Source organism: Eleutherodactylus coqui, chromosome 6 (genome assembly GCF_035609145.1).
Source record: "Eleutherodactylus coqui strain aEleCoq1 chromosome 6, aEleCoq1.hap1, whole genome shotgun sequence".
Lineage (NCBI taxonomy): Eukaryota > Metazoa > Chordata > Amphibia > Anura > Eleutherodactylidae > Eleutherodactylus > Eleutherodactylus coqui.
Window position 1 is genome coordinate 83118125 of NC_089842.1, and position 23982 is coordinate 83142106.

General features: G+C 44.0%; 2 protein-coding genes across 2 annotated transcripts in view; both read right to left on the minus strand.

Moving 5' to 3' along the window:
• The window catches only part of LOC136631374 (formyl peptide receptor 2-like), a 239019-nt gene that overhangs the window by 9423 nt on the left and 205614 nt on the right, over positions 1 to 23982 (minus strand). The gene's annotated exons all lie outside the window — the stretch shown is intronic.
• Positions 9020 to 11875, minus strand: LOC136631371 (C3a anaphylatoxin chemotactic receptor-like). The gene is made up of 2 exons (XM_066605643.1): positions 11795 to 11875; positions 9020 to 10336 (listed from the first exon to the last, which is right to left on the minus strand). The coding sequence occupies exon 2, from the start codon at positions 10282 to 10284 to the stop codon at positions 9241 to 9243; it is 1044 nt and encodes a 347-aa protein (XP_066461740.1). The 5' UTR covers positions 10285 to 10336; positions 11795 to 11875; the 3' UTR covers positions 9020 to 9240.

A 23982-nucleotide genomic window follows, 5' to 3' on the forward strand; every position in this document is an offset into this window, starting at 1 on the left:
TTCATTTAAGTTGGAAAAATAGACCAATAGAACTTGTGTATATTTATTAAAAGTGCCAATATTGAGAAAATTTTGAAAAAATTGTCATTTTTTTCACATTTTTAACTGTAATATCTCAAATATGTACAGAAATACTGTTCACATTTTTGCTGATATATATTTTCATGTGTTTACTTTATTCTCAATGCACACTTGAAAAACTTTAGTATTTTTTTGTTTTAACATTTAGATTACGTACAAATTTAACATTACTTCTCAGCATTTTGAGGAACCCTTTGTTTTCCTACACTAAGCCAAGATTGCAATGGCTCATAGGTGTCAGAATGATAGATACCTCCACAAATCACTGTATTTTAAAAACGACACCCCTTAATGTATTCACTGAGGGGTGTTATGGTTATTTTTACTTCACAGTTTTTTTCAGGAATTAATGCAATTTAGAGGAGTAAAAAATATAATTTCATATTTTTGCAAATATGCCATTTTAAAGACATTTTTTTTCTATAGTGCACATGAAAATGAGGATTAACACCCCAAAATGGATACCTCTGTTTGTCCTGTGTTCAGAGAAATACCCATTGTGGCCCTAATCTTATGTCTGGATGCACAACGGGGCCGTAAAGGAAAGGAGTAGTCAGTGTATTTCCGGACAGAAATTTTGCTTGAAGGTCTTTTATGCCCCATAGCACACTTGTAGAGCTCTTGAGCAGTCAAAACCATAACGAAACCCCACAAATGACCCCGTTTTGAAAACTAAACCCCTTAAAGAATTTAGCTAGGGGTGTATTGCCTATTTTGACCCCCTAGTTTTTGAATAAATTTAAGCAAAGCAGAGGGAAAAAAGTATGAGTTTCGTTTTTTTGGCAATTCTGTCATTTTAAAAACAGCTTTTTTTGTACAGCACACATATGAAGGAAGACTTGTACCCCACAATGGATACCCATGTTTCTCCCATGTTCAGAAATATACGCATTGTGGCCCTAATCTTATGTCTAGATGCACAATGGGGCCCAAAATGAAAGGAGTAATCAGTGGCTTTCAGGACAGAAATTTTGTATGAAGGTGATTTAGGCCCCATTGCCCACTTGTAGAGCCCTTGAGCGGCCAAAACGATGAAGAACCCCAACAAATTATCTCATTTTGAAAACTAGACTCCTTAACTAATTTATATTGGCATCTAATAAGTATTTTTACCCTACAATTTTTGAATAAATCTAAGCAAAGCAGTAGGGAAAATTAGGATTTTCATTTTTTTGGCAATTGTGTCAATTTAAAATTGGTTTTCCTGTACAGCACGCATATGAATAAAGACTTTCACCCCAAAATGGATGCCCCTGTTTGTGCCGTGCTCAGAAACATATCCATTATGGCCCTAATCTACTTATAGGACACAATGCATGGCCTATAAGGGAAGGAACACCTGTTGGATTTCAGGGTACAACTGAATAAATTTCAGGCCCCATTGCTCACTTGTGTGGAAAAAAAATTGACTCCCTAAAAATAATTCCCCCGCCCGCTGCGCCCTTTTTGGCATTTCCCAAATCTTAGATAAAAGTAACAATGTAAACTGTGTGGTATTTCCAAAGACAGGGGTAATTATGGGGGCCTGGTTGGGATGGGCACATAGGGCAATAAAATTGGGTATTCCCCCTCCCCTAATGCTTTTTGGGAGGTATTTCTTGACCTCCGCAGCAGGGATGGGGTGTAAAAAGTGGCGCTATGTGAAGCTCTGTAAGCTGGCTAAGTTATGGTGGTCTCACACAGAAGGCGCTCAACAAGCTGCTCCTGGAACTGCAGGAAGGCTATCTGAATAACGCTGGGCTCACATGGCCGAATGTGGAATCCGCTTGAGGAGGCCCGCAGAGGATCCCAGCTGTGAGCCCGGCCTTGGCCCTGCATATGGCCGCATAATGTACTGCACATAACTGCGTACTCACACAAGCGGTCATGTACAGTACACCTTTTTTTATTTGTATTTCCCTCACCGTCAAAAACACAGGTACCCACAGCCCTAAACAATGTAGATACGTATGGGCGGCGGGTATAGCCGCGACCATAGAGCACAATGGGCTCTACGTTGCGGATATCCCTGGTAAAAGAGAAGATGCTGCGTTCTGTTTTCTGCAAGTGGATTACGTAATTCTAACCTGCTAATTTGAGTGGAATTGTGTAATCCAATGCCATTGATCTGCGTATTAACGCAGATCAGACGCATGTGGAATTCGTAATTCCTATCCGGTCATGTGAGACCGGCCTAACGTAGTTCGCTACCTTTTTATCATATGATCAGGGACCACTCAATGAGGCCACTGGTCACTGCTCCAGGATCTCGGCGACCTTTGGTCGCTAAGAGCAAGTAGATTTTAAATGATGACTGTCAAATGACTTTAAATGATGACTGTTATCCATTGGATAACAGTGATCACGTCACCGGGAACCGCATACAGAGGTCCCCGGTGACATCTCTCTGCTACTGGCTACACATGGTTGGAGGACTGGGACATTGCAGAGGACCCAGGGTGAGTATTTTCACTTCCCCTCATGGATTTGATCGTACTTAAAGCCCACTTAGCTAGGACATAAAATGGCAATTGGGCTGTCATTAAGGGGTTAAAATGTAATGCATTATGATAACTTAATGTGCCACGGTTTATTTATCCTTTTCATTGGGTTACAATGGGTTTTGTTGTGTTAAAGGTGTTTTCCAAGAAAAAATTAAAAAGGGTTAGAATAATGAGGAATTGAATACTCACCTACTCTTGCAGCTCCCCGTCCAGCTTTGCAGCCCTGTTGCCACTGCATAGAACCTGTAAGAAGCGGCTGGCGATCATGTGCTGAACATTGTGCACGTGATCACACATCCAATCATAGCCTTCAGCAGCCATAGAAGAATTACTGCTGAAGCCTGTGAGTGGCCTAGCGGTCATGTGCACAATGAATTGTATATGAACGCTACAGTTTCTTCCAGGTCCTGTGCAGCAGGCACATTCAACAACTGTCAGATGAACGATCATTTGTAGGACAATTGTTTACCCCAGCTGCCCCATACACATGAATATTCATGTGTTTGGGGAGGTAAGCTACAGGCAGACAGCTTTGACACTGGGTAATCTGCTGGAGAAAAATAGAATCAGGTGTTGATATCATCTGACTCCCATACAGATTAGACAGTTATGAGGGTAATGACTGTGCATAGATATCTATGGAGAAGGGAGTAAGGAAGAGGTAGAGACAGAAACAGAAACTCACACACACCGCAGCAGAGAATAGTGATTTACAGCTACTTAATTCACATCTACACTGATCAGTACTAATGTATCATGTTCCTCAATCCTGACATTATTTGTCCATGTGCAACAGAGATGTTAGAAAGCATAGTCTGCTGATTTCTTCCTCCCACCAGCTCATAGAAGTCTGAAAATCAGATATACAACCTGCAGGGGAATACTGATAAAAAATGCAGATTGCAAGTCATATAATAGCCAGAAATAGCTCATTGCTCGTGTTCACATGGTAGCTTATTCTGAAAAGTCACCTAAAAAGTTAAGTACTCTAAGGGCATTTAAACTGACAGATGATCGGGAACAAATGTTCATCAGAACATGGTTGCTCCATGTGAAGGTGTTTGCTTATTTGTCAGATGATAGCATCTTTTATGTAGCATCAACAAATTATCTATCGTCGGCAGCACGTCATCCTATGCTAATGGTCATTTTGGCATTTACTGATTGCTCCGTGTAAATGGAATTGAGCAAGTGCAAATTATGGTTGCAACTTTTTTAACAATAAAACTACAGAGTGAAGTAAAAAGGACAATTCTTTGGAGGCATGGTTTAACACAGTGTGTGATTTTGCCCATTTTTGACCCTACCTCAGTACTACTGCACCCTTTATGGCCTCCTCCACAGTAATAGTATATCCTATGTGGCCTCCACCACAGTTATAATGCCCCCTTTGTGGTATTACTTACTGTATTTCCTGACTGCTCAGTTACTGAACTCTGCCTTAGTGACCTGTTCGGAGTCTCACACATTGCGGTGCAAATGTTGGATCAAGCAGAGGTGAAGGTTAGGGTATGTCCCTATCCACCAGGGAGGCTAAAGCTATAGTATGTAGGCAGCTGGTGGAGCAGTGACTGGAGTAATGGGAGCTATCGCTGTCTGTATAGCAGTTCAGGCCTTTCTTTGGGTCCTTGTAGCTTTATCCGCAGTGGCAGGGAAGATCCTCATCAGGGCCTCACGGCCAGGGTTTGGCCAGCTGAGATGATATGGGGTCTGATGGAAAATCTCTTTATACTGATGTAGTGGCCCACAAAAACGGGGACCCTCCATAACTGTATGCATGCATTTGTCTATGTAATGTCAAAATCTTCAGTGTTGCATGAATGATGTGTATTGCATAACTGCAGCACTGAAAGGGCTAAGTGTCTGGTATGTGAACTGACTGTCTGGAGAATGTATCTGTTTATTTGTCACGTGACCTTGTATTTTATATGTAATTGCAAGGGGTGTACAAGTGTGTTCTTTTCTGGGCTTGAAACAGAGAGGAGTCAGATCTGGAGAGTTCTGCAAGAGGACCCCGCAGACACCTTGAGCCTGTGTGGCCCAGAATGGCAGCGGCTGAACGAAATCTACAGCCTGCCCTGGGATTGCGGTACCCAGGAAATATGAGAGAACTTCTATACCAAAAGTGAGAGAATGAGGAACCGCCATGCAGTGCACCCTGATTTATCAAATGTGAGTGTTGACCGGTAGAGTGTTGGAGAGAAGAAAGTGTGTTGCCGGGATCAGGAGCTACAGATAAGGAGCCTGAGATTTCTTCTGTTCACCCGTGAGTCCTCCCTGTCACACCACTTTGATGTGTGTGCACTGTTTTCCTGCTGACGTGTATTCTGCAGTTGTGATCAAGTTTTTACAAGTAAAGCGACTAGTCGCCCATCTGTTTCTGGAGGCTGTGTCTTAAAAGAACCCCGTGTGTGTGTGTGGATTTACTCCAACAACTAGGAATTCCCCCAAGGAGGCCACGTGAGGGTGAGTTTATTCCACCATCCAGGAATTCTCCCGCGGCAGAAGAAATGGTGGTGTCACGCGTGACATGAGAGACTAAGGTAATCCAGCATTGGGTTTCCTGTTTATTTACCTGCCCTTGGCCTTTGGACGTGTCACTGGTTACCCTCTGAGTGGGAGACAGTAGAGCCACCGTGACAATGCCCAAACTCTACTCCGCTGTCTCCTAGGCCGTGGCCCACTCCTCGGACGCTGCACTGAGCCCTAGGCGTAATGGGAATTTTGGAGCTACATGAATTACTGGTGAAAGGAATGCTGTCAGTCATGGCTGATGCTTAATAAACTTTAATAAAATAACAAAGCCAGTCTAGCTGCTTCTAATATGCTTCCACAACTGATAGAAAAAAGATCTGTGGAAAAGTGCAATGATACTTGTAAAGTTCCAAACAATATGAAGGCCATATAGGGCTCAAGTCCTCAACCCTGTGATATATCCAGCTTACTCCCAAAGGCCAGTCTGGCTGTGAATTAAACAATATAACTGTCTCAATGGATACAGTAACTGCTTAAATGAGTTTTTCTCATGATAGATTTCCAGTAACTTAACAGAGCTCAGAAGGAGGATTCCTCTCACCTCAATGCGCAGGTGTGAGGTTCTGTGCAGGAGAGATAAAGAGTGTGAAAATGCCGGGTATCATCCATTTCCGAAGGAGAGCGAGGATTGAAGTTTTATGTGCTCGCTCCATAATAAATGCAGGTATGCAGGTAGTTGACTCTAGGGCTATTAGCACTGGTTTCCTGCAAGGTCCATGCCACGGTGCAGACCTCCAGCTGCCTGCTTTGCTCTGCTCTGTGGCCAGATGCTGATCAGAGATTGCAGGAAGAAAGGGACCACACAAAAAAATCCTCGCTCCCCCTATGTACTCCAAGCTCTGTAAACTTAAACTAGTATAACAATAAAGAAACATCTTCTCCCCAAGCAATACCCCCTTACACATGGTCCGGCACCTTATGTATCTTCAATGCTGCTCTCCTGTACCCTGCTCTCTGGTTCGTCCTCCTCTGGGGTCCTGGAGAGGAGCTGAAGACAAGAGAGCACAACTGAAGATACAGAGACAGCTGCACCACAATGTGTGAGGCTCAGACTAGGGCATTAAGAAGGAGCTCAGTAACAAGTAACAGTGCAGTCAGACTCTGTTAATATTATCAGCAATTAATATAGTCAGTAAAAAATAGTTACTGACACCGACCTTTGATGGAATTCCTTTACCTTGGAACTGATTCCCGGGGTCCTGCCTTACACACATGAATGCTGAGTAGAGATGAGCGAGTATACTCGCTAAGGCACATTACTCGAGCGAGTAGTGCCTTAGCCGAGTATCTCCCCGCTCGTCTCTAAAGATTCGGGGGCCGGCGCGGGTGACAGGTAAGTTGCGGCGGGGAGACGAGCGGGGAGATACTCGGCTAAGGCACTATTCGATCGAGTAATGTGCCTTAGCAAGTATACTCGCTCATCTCTAATGCTGAGTCCAAAATGTCTCCCATTAACTAGTAAAAAAGAGCAAGAGAAGAAAAAAATACTTTGCTGATAAGGAGGATGATGAAGGTACTTATAACTTAAATGAATTGAGGAGGGGGTATGCAAGGTCTCAAATATAGAGAAAAACTCACTTCCCCTTAGGTTGGAGCATAACTTAATCAGGAGTAATCCACATGATTGTTACAATAGTCTTTAATCCAGGAGCGTGGGTAGAATGGTGTAGTGCGTTTTGCTACTGGCATACACCTTTATCAAGCCTTTGTTCGTATTCATTATTGGCACCTTTTTTGGCATATTTATGATGCGCTGTTCTGCTTACATATGTTAGTTTTTTCCATTGACTAGTGGAAACTACAAGGCAGATATTTTTGCACAAGAATCTGCATCAGTCATTTTGTATGTGGATGGGCCTCATTGAAAACGATCTGCTGTAAACTGAGGGCAGATCCTCAACTTAGCTGCAGGCTTGTAGTGGGTTTTGAGGTCGAATCTATGCAGAAAAATGCAATGTGATTCCACCATCTGAATGTAGCCAAAGACTCCACAGCAACACAGGCCGTTCAGCTTCTAAATCCTTCTAACAAACAAAACCGTTTTTGGAAGAAATATTGGATCCTATGACTTCTAAAAGATTTCCTTAATGAAGATCTTGATTAGAGAATGAGATCTATGTCCCCAGTGACTAACTGCTGGGTACATTATGAGATAAGATATCTGATACAGTAACAGTCGTAGGCTATATTAAGTGCAGAAACAACTGTTTTTAATCTTAAAGTGTTATTGCAGAACATCCCAATTCCATTTTCTCGTAAAATAATGCTTTTCCCTATAGATGCCCTTAATCACCTCCGTTGAAAGTCTACAAATGTATGTAACCAAATGCCTGTTGGTTGTCTTACCTGTTTTCTGGTACCTGTATATATAGATGTCTTAACTTTTAAGACTGATAGGATGAATTATTAATATGTACTGTATAGTGTTGGGTTTTTTACATATTTACAATTAAGTAAGTGCAAAAACATTTCAAGGCCAAAAAAAACCATTTTATAAACATTCAAAACATTTGACAAGATACACATGTATACACAACAAAATAAAAAATTGATGGCAGTAGCTTTCGGAGTCCATCTGGAGTAGAAAGTCCTATTATTTTAGGCCAATATTTATAAATTTTTTTTAGCTGTAGCATTTTCTTTTACAAAAACATACATTGTATATTTGAGATCGTCTATATCCCAAATAGCAGTCCATGTGGATGATAGGGGGCCCTTAGAAAGAGGGGGCCCATCCCTAGTTTATCCCATGCCATCAATAACTGAGTGGCTACAACCTGTGTGACGTTACCTTCTACAGGTAAACAAGGTGGTGGAAAATTTGCATGCCCAGAGGGCATAGAGTGGAAAGCGAATATTAGGGTCAACACCATAAAGACTCTTTCACAGAGGTAAAATATTTCTGCATTCTGCAGCTAAAAAGGCAGCTAAATCTGCTGTTGCAGATATCCACTTCCATTACTCATAAATATACATGCAAATTTTGGAGTGGAATTTTTATTCATTTTTAGCTGAAATATTCCACCTATGTGAAAGGTTGACTTCACACTGACGTTGGTGATATCATGGCCCGATATCACCCTTGCCATCCATGTGAAAGCCCTGTGGATGCAAGGTGTTTTTATGTGAAAACAGCATCACATCACTGTGGGGATGAAGGAAATATCCTACCACGGCTATCACAGCCACAGCAGAGGATTGAAGAGTTCTCCCATTGCTTTCAATGCTGCCGCCAGCCCCATTGACAACAATGGATGATATTATAGAAAGATAAGACATGCTGCGATTTGTTTTCTGCACAGCATTGCATTGTGTTCTCATACAGGAAAACATCGGTAATGTGTATGAACCCATTCAAAACAATGGGGTTCATATTTGTGCCTCTCCCAACACACAAATCTCACTCGATTTTCACGCCAGTGTGAGGGCAGCCTAATGGGGTTCTTTTTATCTTTGCAATATGGCCCCTTCTATTTCAAATACAGTACATCACTGCTTTTACCTTTAGGTGGTGTCACATACAGGTTCTGATGGCGCTTTTTATGACAGTTTTTAATGCCGTTTTTTGAGCCAAAGCAAGATGTGGATTCTAAAGATAAGGGAGGGGTAAAAGAAAGATTCATGCTTTTCTTTCCTGCTGGATCCACTTCTGGCTTTGGCTCAAAAAACCTGCCGCAAAAACCTGTGTGTGAAACCATCCTTAGGGTGCTTTCACACATACAAGAATATTACAACACACAGGGCATTATTCTGTAGTGCAGAAAAATCTACACCAAAATCTACATATCTAGCATGTGGATTTTGACACAAATTTAGAAATGGCTAAATTCTGTTTGCGGAATATTCCGGCAGGTGTGAAGGCACCCTTTCATTCTTTTTCATATGCTCATGAAGATAAAAGGAGCAGGCCCCACTCTTAGTGAGCTTGGTGAATCCATATATTGTATACATGATCCAGTAGTTTTAATGAGTGGCATATAATAGTTCATTATCATCCAGAAAGTGAAGGGGGCAAGTACGTTTGAACGCTGCTCTATCTTACAATAACAACTGTTCATTGAGGGTCCCACCAAGGAAGGCAAATTTTTGCTGAATCGAGGTTGTTAAAAAAATCAAAAATCACACATTTTTTGTGTTTATATTACACGCTGGTATCCAATGCTTTAGTTCTGTTATTTGTGTCATTTTCATAACTTCCATCAATGAAGTCACCAGGATCACTCAGGATAATTTCTACCCTTTTGGGTATGGATTTCACAAAGTTGTTTTTAAAGTCTTTGCCCAGAAAGACGTAGAGTATAGGATTGATGGCACAGTTGAAACATGCCAAAATGGTGGAAATTTCACTTATGATTAGATCAGTTTTCCAACTATAAATGTTGGTTAAAGACATCAGTGACCAAGCGTGGTATGGAAACCAACATACAAAGAAACTTATCAGAATTGCAACTATGATCATGAATGTTCGGGGTGACTGACGTCTTCGAAGGGTCTTTAGTTTTAATACAATGAGTCCATATGAAACAAAAATAGTAAGAAATGGTATGGCAAATATGAAAATATTCCGTACAATAATTGCTACATCTTCTAAAATTCTGTACCTGATTCTGTCTTGTGTATAAAAAGTCAAAGAGCATTCGGAAACACTTAAAATGTCAAACTCAAAAATGAATGGAAGGATAAAGATAATGATATTTAATAACCACATGAATCCTGAGAGGGTAAAGGCCATCCTTCTAGTTCTGTGTACTTTGGCCCATAAAGGCCACATGACTGATATGCAACGATCAAGACTTATGACGATTAGGAAATGGACGCTTGTTACCATGTTTGCCAACAGTGCCGTAAAACTAATAGTACACATGAAAAAAATATAGATTGAGTGAAGCTCCAAAATCCTTTGTATGACACGAAAAACGAGACAGATGCAAGATATAAAGTCAACAATGGCCAGGTTGAGGAACCACACAGAACTGACTGTCTTCATCTTAAATCCCGAAATCCAAATGACCAGAGCATTTCCTGCTAATCCCAACACAGTAGTGATACTGTAGCAAGTAATGGAGAGGATCTGTAGAAACCAATAGATGCTAAAGTATGATTCTGTCCAAATATTAATAAAATCATCATAATAGAAGTAGTCTGTGTAATTATAAAAATTCTTGGTTAGGTTATGAATCTCCATGACGGTTCTAAGCTTCCACCAGTGATGAGGTAATGGTAACTAATGATGAAGACTAAAAAAAAGAGAATGCAAAAAGCACCATCAACATTGAATGAAGGAGAAAACAAAGAGCCTAAATATAGATAAAAGCATGTCTTAGAATGGCCAAAACAAAGTAAAGATCTCAATGAAACTCAGGATCTGTGCATGAATTGAGGACTGCTATACACCAGCACAACTCATCTGACCCAGCTCCCTATCCCCTCCCCCCCTCTTCATTCATTCATTCACGGCTGCTGTTGACACCGAACGATCGTCGTTCAGGATTTTAAGCATGCTTGAAACTGAACAACTGGATGACTCTTGTCCAATCATTCAGTTTCTCAATGCTTTTACACAGGACAATTATTGTTCAAAACCCAGCTGGAGCGCAGGCTTTCGAATGACCAGAACAATAATTGTCCCGTGTAAAAATGCCTTTAGAGAAGAATTAGAAAGAATTTGAGTCTTCAAATATGCTAAGCTAATGGAGACAGCAATAGATATGCTGGAACGTGGGTGTCTATACAGTCAATAAGGTACTGATCTGTTACAATGGTCTCAATGGACTCCTATAGTTGCGTAGCCACTTAGAAGAATATGTACTCATTTTTCTATTACTGTTCTTATATTTTCATTCAGCGTTGTATGTTCTTTTTACTATTACAAGCATATTTGGCATTTTGTATGGTATATTTATTAGTTTTGCTTTTAATGTACTGTGACGTGAATTTGTAATTAGTGGGATGTCTCATCAGGCTTTCCCACTTTATCCATTATAAAAACAATGTTAAATATACCAATTTTTATGATCTGATGAAGAGACCATTCCCTAATATAGACTGCTTTCAAACAATCATATTGCACCCCTATTTGGTCTGTATTTTGGGGATCAGTAATACAGTGTTAGGCCTCAGTCACACGGGTGTAAATAAGCTCGTATATACGCGCGTATATACTCGCGTATATACGCACGTACAAAAAAGTGTGACCATGTCCATTGCCAGCAATATGTTCTATCTTTTGTAGGTGCATTTTTACGTTCGTATATACGCGCGTAAAAATGCCCGTGGGTTTTTATGCGCGTATTTATGCCCGTGTGACTGAGGCCTTAATGTAAGTCGTTAGGAATATTCACATGACCTATTTTTTGCTCATTTGCCTCCATATTTTATTATTTTCTATTGGGCAAATATGGATCAGTATTTGCTCAGTAGTAAGTAAAATATAAGAGGCAGGCAAATACTGATGAAATACAGTTGTAATATCTTCTGAAACACATCCATGATACACATCAGTATAACGGACGTATTATAATATACTCATCTTAAACCAGCCCTAGACTGTATCTCAGGGTCAGTAAAACATGAATAATACAATCTATATGTGAAGTGCCACAAAGTTTTATGCAGATGGATTCCATATATAAACTCAGAGCTGTTATTATAAAGTCAGAAATATAAATGTAAATGATCAGTAGAAACTACCTTACCTCTACTTGTGGAGTGGATGTGAGTCGTCTCAGATTTTCTTCCTTGTAGAAAAACAACTTGTTATGTCTTTCTGTTCTTGCAGTCCATCACGGAGGAGTTAGATTTTCATCTATCTAACCAGACTATATCAGTTTCTTTGTAGAGCAGATACAAGAACATGAAAAGACGATTAGATGATTCGATTATGAGTGTAGATCTTCTGGCTTTGTTACTTTACATTTTGTGTGCAATAGAGCTTGTTTATCTGCTAGTGTTGGTCTTAACAGGGGTTTCTGAAAAAAAAAACTTTTGAAGGGGTTATAACTAAAGATGAGCAAGCACAGAAATGCTTGGGTGCTCGTTGCTCAAGTCGAACTTTCCTTAATACTTGAGAGCTCGTTTCGAGGTTCAAACCCCATTGAAGTCAATGGGCGACTCAAGCATTTTTGTATGGGACCGATGCTCCGCATAGCTGATGACTTGTCAAACACCAGAAAACATCACAAAGTCATGGAAACACCACAGAAACTGATAAGGAAGGGCAGGGGCAGCATGCATGGCTGCATCTAAGGCTCCCAGGTCCCACTATTAAGCCAAAATGGGGGCAAGAGTCTGGCGTCACCCCCTAACAATTTTTACTTTGGACAAACCCTCATTAGCAAGGCACACCTTAGCTAAGCATCACACTAACTGCAACCAAGGACAATCATTGCCTGCGGGTGACACCGCTGCCTCTTCTCCTGGGTTACATGCTGGCATTGCTGCCCCCCCCCCCTTTCCCCGAACGATCCTGCGTCCACAGCGCACCCAAAAGTTTCCCTGCGCAGCGTTCAGCTGCCCTCATGCCACACGATCATGCCACTCCACCCTCATGTCTATTTATAAGCGCGTACTGGTTGAGGAGGAACCGGAGGCACACACTGCAGAGGGTTGGCAGGGCCAGGCAGCAACCCTCTTTAAAAGTGAGGGCGATAGCCCACAATACTGTTGAGAATTGATGATAAATTGACGTACGATCATCATTCCAATCCCGTGCCACCTCCATCACAAAACTGTCAGGAGCCGCAAACGTGGGCATAATGGGGACTCAGGTGCCAGCACTTCTACACATCTCCACAATGCAGCAATACTCTGTGTGGGAAGCACGTGAGCGTGCCCAGGGTCAGGCTCGGTTCCTCCTCCCCCTTGTGTGACCCAAGGTGCCCTGAGTTACATAGCAATGGGAAATCCATGTGTCCCCACACAATTCATTCTGTGTAGGTGTTAGATAGCTCAACACCGCAGTGGAAAGTCTTTCAGTTCCTTGGGCTTGCCTATGCTGTCGGTGCACAAAGATGGTATTACACAAGAAGAAATCAGAGCACCCAAACATGGCAGAGTTTCACCCTGCCAAGGACCTCGGCCCACATTTCTACCCTAGTCAGTCAGTGTATTTATGCCAGACAGGTAAAGCAACGCAATGGGAAGTCTTTGTGCATTCACAGCATAGGCGAGCCCAAGGAACGCAAGCATGGTATTACACATGGGGAAATCAGAGTGCCCAAACATGACAGATTTTCACCCTCCTAAGGGCCTCAGCCTACTTTTCTGCCCTAGTCAGTCAGTGTATTTGTGTTGGACAGGTAAAACACCGCTATGGGAAGTCTTTGTGCACTCACGGCATAGGCGAGCCAAAGGAACCCAAGGAAAGTATTAAACATGTAGCAATTACAGTGCCCAAACATGGCAGACTTTCACTCCCCTGAGGACCTTGGCCTCTGCTCACACCTCAGCAATCGTGAGCATAAAGCGGACACCGATGCTAGTACAACTGTGATCGTCTCATTTAATTAGCTGTGGTTGCTTTCATTGCTCCAAAGACTGAATTAACCAGGAAGATGTTCTACGGGCCAAACCTGGCGCAGTTGCATTTCCCCCATGACATAGGCCTCTCCCCACACCCTCAGCAATCGTGAGCATAAAGCGGACTCTGATGCTAGTACAGCTGTGAACGTCTCATTAATGCAGTAACACTTCTTTTGTTTGGCCCAAACCAGTGTTTTTAGTTAACTGTGGTAACACAGGAGAAAATATATGTTACCCAGTGCTGATCCCCTGACTCAAGCAGGAGGAGGAGGTGGCATTACAAGGCCAAGAAACCATGACCAGGACCCGCTATAGTCTGTGTGGGAAGTATGTGAGCGGGCCCTGGGTCAGGCTCGGTCCCAGCCTCCACCTTGTGACTCAAGGTGCCCTGAGTTACATAGCAATGGGAAATCCATGTGTCCACACACAATTCATTCTGTGTAGGTGTCAGATAGCTCAATTAACACCGCAAGGGGAAAGCCATCTGCACTTTGCACCCTACCCAAGTCAGTCAGTGTATTTGTGCCAGACAGGTAAAACACCGCTATGGGAAGTCTTTGTGCACCCACAGCATAGGCGAGCCAAAGGAACCCAAGGAAAGTATTAAACATGAAGTAATTACAGTGCCCAAGCATGCCAGACGTTCACTCCGCCGAGGACATCGGCCTCTGCCCACACCCTTAGCAATCGTGGGCATAAAGCGCACTCCGATGCTAGTACAGCAGTGAACGTCTCATTAATGCAGTAACGCTCCTTTTGTCTCAGATAACTGTGGTAACACAAGAGAAAATACATGTTGCCCAGTGCTGATCCCCCGACCCCAAGCAGGAGGAGGAGGTGGCATTACAAGGCCAAGAAACCAAAACCAGGACCCGCTATAGTCTGTGTGGGAAGTATGTGAGCAGGCCCTGGGTCAGGCTCGGTCCCAGCCTCCACCTTGTGTGACCCAGGGTGCCCTGAGTTACATAGCAATGGGAAATCCATGTGTTCCCACACAGATAGCTCAACACCGCAAGGGGAAGTCTTTGAGTTCCTTGGGCTCGCCTATGCTGTCAGTGCACAAAGATGGTATTACACAGGAAGAAATCAGAGTGCCCAAATATGGGAGAGTTTCACCCCGCCAAGGACCTTGGCCTCGGCCCACATTTCTGCCCTAGTCAGTCAGTGTATTTGTGCCAGATAGGTAAAACACTGCGATGGGAAGTCTTTGTGCACTTATAGTATAGGCAAACCCCAGCAACATTCTTGTAGCAAAGGTATAGGTGAACCCCAGTAACATTTCTGTAGCAGAGGTATAGGCAGACCCCTGTAACATTTCTGTAGTAAAAGTATAGGGAGATCCCAGTAACATTTCTGCACCAGAAGTATAGGCAGACCCTAGTAACATTTCTGTAGAAAAAGTGTAGGCAGACCCCAGTAACATTTCTGTAGCAGAAGTATAGGCAGACCCCAGTAACATTTCTGTAGTAAAAGTATAGGCGGACCCCAGTAACATCTCTGTGGTAAAAGTATAGGCAGACCCCTGTAACATTTCTGTAGTAAAAGTATAAGCAGACCCATGTAACATTTCTGTAGCAAAAGTATAAGCAGACCCCAGTAACATTTCTATAGTAAAAGTATAGGCAGACCCCTGTAATATTTCTGTAGTAAAAGTATAGGCAGACCCCTGTAACATTTCTGTAGTAAAAGTATAGGCAGACCCCTGTAACATTTCTGTAGCAGAAGTATAGGCAGACCCCTGTAACATTTCTGTAGCAGAAGTATAGGCAGACCCCTGTAACATTCCTGTAGCAAAGGTATAGGCAGACGCCAGTCACATTCCTGTAGCAGAAGTATAGGCAGACCCCTGTAACATTCCTGTAGCAAAGGTATAGGCGGACCCCAGTAACATTTCTGTAGCAGAAGTATAGGCAGACCCCTGTAACATTTCTGTAACAAGAGTGTAGGCGAACCCCTGAAACATTGGTGTACCATGAGTGTAGGCGATGGCTCGAAAAATTAGTTAGATAATAGTATAGCGAGGGCCAGAAAAATTTGTGTACCAAGAGTACAAGTGTACCCCTGAAAAATTGCTCAACCGCAAGGGCAGGTGAAACCCATAAACATTTTTTAAAGATACAGCTCGCTGTTGCTTAATTTGCAACAGAGCCTAGAGGCAGCCCTGTGAAAAAATTGGTTTCTGACTTGTAAAGTATCAATACAATACTTTTGAAATGTTAAAAAATTGTAAAAAAATTGTAAGCAAAGCTTTTTGGGGGGCAGAAAAATTGGCAGTTCAGCGTGATGACATGCTGTTTTAGGAGGAGGAGTGGGAGGAGTAATAATATCCGAGAGTGATTGACAAAGCTAATTCCCCCTTTTTTTCTGGTGATAGAGAATGCTTTTTTCTCTGGTTGCGGTGGTGGAGAAGACAAGTCTGGGGAAATCCAGGCTCTGTTCATCTTTATCAGTGTAAGCATGTTGGCACTGGCAGTTGACAGGCGGGTATGCTTATCCATGATAATTCCCCCAGCTGCACTAAGCACCCTCTCTGACAAGACGCTAGCGGCAGGGCAGGCCAGCACCTCCAGGGCATGCAGAGCAAGTTCATGCCCCGTGTCCAGCTTTGAAACCCAATAGTTGTATGGAGCAGAGGCATCACGGAGGACAGTGGTACGATCGGCTACGTACTCCCTCACCATCTTTTTACAGTCCTCCCTCCGACTCAGCCTTGACTGGGGAGTGGTGACACAGTCATACTGAGAAGCCATAAAGCTGGCAAAGGCCTTGGAGAGTGTTCCCCTTCCTGCGCTGGACATGCTGCCTTATCCCCGCGCCTCCCCTGCTAGTTGGCCCTCGGAACTGCGTCTTCTGCCGCTAGCGCTGTCAAAAGGGAAGTTTAGCAGCACTTTTTCCACCAGGGCCCTGTGGTATTGCATCACTCTCGTACCCCTTTCCTCTTCGGGAATGAGAGTGGAAAGGTTCTCCTTATACAGTGGGTCAAGAAGTATGTACACCCAGTAATCCATGTTGGCCAGAATGAGGGTCACGAGAAAGGCAGCCTAACATGAAGTCAGCCATGTGTGCCAGGGTACCAGTAAGCAACACATCGCTGTCCTCACTAGGAAGATCACTTTCAGGATCCTCCTCCTCCTCCTCCTCTACAGCCCATACACGCTAAAAAGATGACAAGCAAGCAGCATGGGTACCCTCTGCAGTGTGCCCAGCTGTCTCTTTCCCCTCCTCCTCCTGCTCCTCCCCCTTCTCCTCCTCCTCCAAAACGCGCTGAGTTATAGACATGAGGGTAGTCTGGCTATCAAGCGACATACTGTCATCCCCCATCTCCTGTTCCAAAGGCAAAGCGTCGGACTTTATGCTTTGCAGCGAACTTCTCAGCAGGCAAAGCAGCAGGATGGTAACCAGGTTGCGGCCGTTGTCACACATGACCATGCCCGGTTGGAGGCTCAGCGGCGAAAGCCAGAGGTTGGTCTGTTCTGTCAGACCTTGCAACAGTTCGTGGGTCGTGTGCCTCTTCTCTCCTAAGCTGAGTAGTATCAGCTTGGCCTGCAGACGCTTGCCCACCGCTGTGCTGCCGCTCCACACTATACCGACTGCTGGCGACGTGCTCACACTTCTTAATTGAGAGGTAGAGGTGGTGGAGGAGGAGGAAGGGGAGGGTTTGGAGGAGGTGGCATAAAACGCCGCAGATACCAGCACCGAGGTAGGACCCGCTATTCTGGGTGTGGGTAGGACGTGAGCGGTCCCAGGCTCTGACTCTGTCCCAGCCTCCACCAAATTCACCCAATTTGCCATCAGGGAGATATAGTGGCCCTGCCCGCCAGTACTTGCCCACGTGTCCGTGGTTAAGTGGACCTTCCCAGTAACCGCGTTGTGAGGGCACGATTAATGTTGCTGGAGACGTGCTGTTGTAGGGCTGGGACGGCACACCGTGAAAGATAGTGGCGACTGGGGAACGAGTAGCGCGGGACCACCGCATCCATCATGTTTTTGAAAGCCTCTGTTTCCACAAGCCTGTACAGCAGCATCTCCAGGCTGATTAATCTGGCAATGTGCACGTTTAAAGCTTGTGCGTGCGGGTGCGTGGCGGCATATATGCGCTTTCACTCCAACGCTTGTGTTAGCGGCAGCTGCCGGTGCGCTGAGAGACATTGCTGGATGGGGTCGAGGACAGTGGAGGTGAGGGTGTGGGTGCAGGCCGGGAGGCACTCGTGCCTGTGTCCTGAGAGGGGGGTTGGATCTGAGTGGCAGGTTGGGCCACAGGGGAAGTGGCAGTGGTGCGACCTGGAGACGGTGAACGGCCTTCGTCCCACCTTGTGGGGTGCTTGGTCATCATATGCCTGCGCATGCTGGTGGTGGTGAGGCTGGTAGTGGTGGCTCCCCGGCTGATCTTGGTGCAACACAGGTTGCACACCACTGTTCGTCAGTCGTCCGCGCTCTCACTGAAAAACATCCACACCTTTGAACACCTAGTCCTCTGCATGGAGGCTTGCCGCGAGGTGGTGCTTTGGGAAACAGCTGGGGGATTCTTCGCTCTGGCCCTGCCTCTTCCCCTGGCCACCCCAGTGCCTCTTCCAACCTGTCCTGCTGCTGCACTTGCCTCCCCCTCTGAAGCCCTGTCCTCAGTAGGCTTAGCAAACCAGGTGGGGTCAGTCACCTCATCGTCCAACTACTCTTCCCCTGAATTCTCTGTGCGCTCCTCCCTCGGACTTACTGCCCTTATTACCTCACTGAGAGACAACTGTGTCTCATCATCATCGTCCTCCTCACCCACAAAAAGCTCTTGAGACAGTTGCCGGAAGTCCCCAGCCTCATGACCCAGACCCCGAGAACTTTCCAAAAGTTGGGCATCGGTCACGACAAACTCCTCAAGTGAGAGAGGAACAATTTTTTCCCACTCATGGCAGGGACCTGAGAACAGTTCCTGGGAGTCTGCCTGCTCATCAGAATATATCATTTTCTTGGAGTGAGGAGGCTGGGAGGAAGGAGGGGCAGCAGCCAGAGGATTCAGAGTTGCAGTCCCTAAGCCGGGAGTAGTGGACTGCGCAGAAGACTGGGTGGTCGATACATTGTGGATGCATTTTCTGCCATCCACGACAGGAACTGCTCACACTGCTCTGTTTGTAATAAAGGTCCCCTACTCCTCATCATGGTGGATTAAGAATAGAGCAGGGCCCAAATAAATTACCCCACTGTACAGCACTGACAACTGTGGCTTAATTCACCACACATAGAGACTTTTAGATAGCGGAGGCTCTATGCTATGACTTGAAAAAAGTTACCCGCTGTCTAGTGCTGATACCTAGGGGTAATTTACCGCTCACAGAGACTTGTAGATAATAGAGGCTGTATGGAGTGGGAGAAGACTCTAAAGCCAGTGGATAGTGCTTGTAACTGCAGCTATCTCAACACCACAAAGGAAAGGGTATTGTGAGACGCTCTGCACAGCAGCAGAGCTGAAATACTTTGCAGTGGCCCCGGTAATATTACAGTACTGCTTAGGGGTGAGACCTCTGTATAATGCACTGCAGACACAGAACGGTATAAACAAAGTCGTTCGCAGTAGGCTAGGAAATATTTGAGTGCGTAATACAAAAACAGATCCATTACAACTCCCAGCAGGCCCCAACTAAAATGCACACCGTCTGATGTAGCCCAACGAAGGAGCTTTGGGGTTTTTGCACGGAGGATACGGACTGTATAGTGTATATAACTTTCCCTATAGAAGTGGCTGTGCCCCAACACTCTGTGTTTAATTCTCTATAGACAGAGAACGGTGTAAATGAAGTTGTTCGCAGCAGGCTAGGAGTTATTTGAGTGCAGTTTCACCATGAGAGCGGGATTGTACGGCACTGCAGCATGAAAAAAATATTACTGAAAGGCAACGAACAGGCCTAGATACGCAATACAAAAATGGATGCACTACTACTCCCAGCAGGCCCCAACTAAAATGCACACGGTCAGATGTAGCCTAACGAAGGAGCTTTGGGGTTTTTGAAGACAGGATCCCACTCTAATACTTTCCTGAAAAAGCTATTACTGAAAGGCTGCTAACAGGCCTAGATGCGTAATACAAAAATAGATGCACTACTACTCCCAGCAGGCACCAACTAAAATGCACACGGTCAGATGTAGCCCAACGAAGGAGCTTTGGGGCTTTTGAAGAAAGGATCCTACACTAACACTTCCCCCATATCAGCAGCAGCACTTTCCCTATACTCTGTATAATAGACTGCAGACTGAGAACGATATAGATGAAATGGCCTGCACAGCCCGAGATGAAAAAAAAATGGTGCACTACTGCTCCCAGCAGCAATAACAGTAATGCACACGGTCAGATGTAGCCCTAAGAAGGACCGTTGGGGTTCTTGAAGACAGGACCTACGCTAACACCTTTCCTATAGCAGCAGCAGCACTTTTCCTAACCTCTGCCAGCGTGTGTCTGAGGCGAGCCGCGGGCGGGACGGCTTTAAGTACTTGGCGGTCACTTGATCTCGCCAGCCACTCACTGCTGGGGGGTGGGATAGGGCTTGCACATCACAGGAGGAAGTGGTAATGCCTTCCCCGCATGTCTATTGGCTATAAAATGGCGCTAAACATGCAGGGAAGGAAATGGGATTGACTAGAGTACCGCGTGGTGTTCGACTCGAGTAACGAGCATCTCGAGTACCCTAATGCTCGAACGAGCATCAAGCGCGGACGAATGTTCTCGATCATCTCTAAAGGTAATGCACAGGGGCAGATAAAAGGGGGTTCTTTACTGTAAGGGCAATGCGACTTTGGAACTCTCTGCCTGAGGACATCATGGGGATGGCAAATTTGATAAGAGTTCAAGAGGAGCCTGGACGCCTTTCTTGAGCAATACAATATTATATGTTCTAATCATTAATAACTTCCAAAAGGTTGTTGATCCGGGGATTATTCCAATTGCCAGATTTGAGTCAGGAAGGATTTTTTTCCCTTAGATGGGGAAAATTGACTTCTACCTAATTGGTGTTTTTTATTGCCTTCTTCTGGATCAACATTGGGGGAAATAGGCTGAACCGGATGGACACATGTCTTTTTTCAGCCTTATATACTATGTTACTGTGAAGCGCAAAGGATGATTAGGTAGGAAAATGTTCATCTTCCCACCTTTGTAGTTAAAAAAATACCTCCCACATTTGTGACAATCATAGAGCACAAGGAAAGTTCCTGTATAAAGCCCCACACATAACAGTAACATGATAAATCTTTCCTCCTGCCTTTATCTAAGCTCCATCCCATACTTTTATTTTCCAGTTAGAACAAGGCTTTAAATCAATATTAAAAGATTTTTTTGAGGTTTACCTATAGGTGCAGAGGCAATAGTCATACACAGGCTTTGGTGACTGAGGAGGGCACAAAAGTCTTGGTGCCATATAAGACACCAGTATGATAAATAACACACAGATTTCACATTGGGACCCAGAGGCTTTAAGTTACACTTCTTTATGTATTACATTTTACAGTTATTGTTGGGACTTTCAAATTGTAGAACAGTTTAGCTATAAATACAGAATAATGGTAAATACATGAAGAGTCAATTTGTATATTGTTTTTATTCTTGTAAATTCTTTACAATTTTTGTCTCACACGAGTTTATTTGGATCGCAGATTCCGCGATCGCGGTCTGTATGAAAGATCCGCAGTAAAACGTGAACATTGAAAGGCATGTATTTTTAAAGTTTCTTTCACATTTGTGGGTTTGAATTGTGTATTCCGCGATCGAAAGAAAAATTGCAGCACGCTCTAATTTAGCGCGGATTCTGCATGGAAGGCCTCCATTGATCTCTATGGATGAGTTTAAATTGTAGTGCAGATGAAATTGCATTGCAGATGGATGCAGATTTTTATGCGGATTCATACACAGGTTGCTAGGAGACCAGATAGTAAATGGAATAAAAGAAAATAGGAATGTGTGGGCAGGTAGTGCAGGACAGAGTTTTGTCCACTATAGTAGCCATGGTTTTTGATATGGGCAGGTTCATTGATCTAATACAGGACTTTCCTGTAATCTCGAACACGAACAAGTCAGACTATCAGGAAAGGACTGTGAAGGACAGGGCCTGGGATGAGCTGGCATCCCAGAGCTATGGAGAGCAGTGGACCTCTACCCCCACTGACACCGAAAAGAATTTCTGTAAGTATTGTTTTACCCTAATGTTTTGCACATGTTTTGTATGATATTTATGCTTAGTAAATTTAATGCTGGGTGTGTTTGCAGTATCGTTAAAGTATTGTGTGGTTTTGGAGCATAGACAGAAAAAAATCTATATTTTTTTTAATATTACATCTTGACATAAGGGAATGGTTTAGGCCGGCTTCACATGGCCATGACGGGCTCCGCTGCGGAATTCCGCAGCGGAGCCCGTCACTGCGCCCCCGAGAGACCCCAATACTTACTTCCGGATCCGGCGTTCTACATCCCGCATGACGCTTCAGCGCGCATGCGCAATAGAGCTCACAGCGTCACATGATGCGCCGGCCGCGTCATACAACGCGGCTGGCGGTAGGCGGGAAAGCAGTTTCACGCTATCTTCCGCTGTGCTACAGCGGAAGATAGCATGACGTACGGCTTCCATTGACTGCAATGGAAGCCGTCCGCGCGTACACACCCGGCAAATAGAGCATGCCGTGGGTGAGGACGGGTGATTTAACGGTGCGGAATTCCGCGTTGGAATTCCGCCCTGTAAGCATTGTGCTATTAGGTTCAATAGAACCCAATAGCTGCGGGCAACGCCGTCCGTGGGAAGGAACCCTTAATTGCTTCTATTCTGTTTACTAGTGTGTGCCAAAAATAAATATTGCAGTATGCTGCGCAATTGTCTATTATCAAAGAAATAGGAAAGCAGATCTGCTCCTTATTGTACAGATGATGGAATGTTTTTGTGAGATAAGAAATGCATTAAATACTTATATGTATGTTTTTTGTTTCTTCCTGTTTTTGCAGTGGATGGAATCAAGCAGAAGTGGCAAACCATGCAACCAGCTCCATAAGGAGTACACAGCTATGCCCAGAAGAGGATCAGGAGGTACCAACTAGGAGCCTCTATTAGAGTAAGCTGCAATATCTCCAGCATTTCCTCGACCCTGGAAATGGGGCAGGTCAACAGCTTTAGTCAACATTCAAACAACAGAAATGCAGCAGTGAGTCCTGGACCTGCTACAGCATCAAAACCTGCTGCAGGACGTGGCTGAAAGTTTTGGACAGTATGTAGCGCAGGTTTCCATCGTCACCTGGAGAATGTTCAACTTGTCACCCAGAGTACATATTGTATTTGCTGAAGGTGTCCTTACCACCAAACGCCTCTTTCAAACTTCATTACATTGTTGACCAGTACAGTTGTCGAAGGTCTCAGCGCCAGTTCACCACACCACTGCCACCCCCATCCCACTCTACCCCAAGGTAGTCATGGCTATTTGTCTTTTGGGCATGGCTACCCAGAAAACCCAACTGCTGAGTATGCTCCTGTAATGGCCCACAGTTTCCCCGAGCCTTAACTTTAATAACAAGCCCTATAAATCACAGAACTGATATGCTAGTGTGTGCGTAATCATACACTGACATGCTGTTTGAGCATTTTGGTTCATCTGGCTATGATCCTAGGATCTAGTATCAGGATTTGCAAGGAGCCACATCCTATTAATCTGTCATGGAATAAAATAATTTTTTTGTTGTTTTTCTACTAAAGTTTTATTTTTAGACATTTGTTGTAGTTATGAAATAATTTTTTTGTTCAAGGACTGTGTTTGGTGAATTTTTTATGTTTTTATCTCAGCACTTCTCCTCTGTTAAATTCGGCTGAGATAAGGTATTGCATGCCAACTAGATTAGCCTTCTGGTGTACTTTTAACTACTCACCCGGTCTTTATCCACCACTGTAGAATAGACAATGCACATGGGTTATTTTTCAAAACATTTATTTTTTTTTTACATTTTTGGAGTGCCCAAGCAAAGGGTAAAATTAGGTATTAGTTTATAATATGGACACATTTTGCAAATGCAAAATAACTGTTAATAAAGCAATAGAACATTTTTAAGGAACACTTGAGCTAATTAGGCCATATTTTATAAGCTTGCAACCCACATCAATGGTTCTCATTGTCTTGCGAGTACCTAACTAAAAATGCAAAAAGACTAGTTAAAAAAATAATTTGGAAGCCAGTGGATAGAGTCCATCTTCATGGAACTTCTCCCTGAGGAGTCAGGAAGTAGTCTGCGAAGCGGTCTCTAACCTGAAGTCTAGATGATGCTGGCCTACGTTGTTGGTTCTGATCCATGTCTGCAGAACCACAGTGGCTTTAATTTCTGTACACATATTTTTGGACTCCATTTGAATGGTGC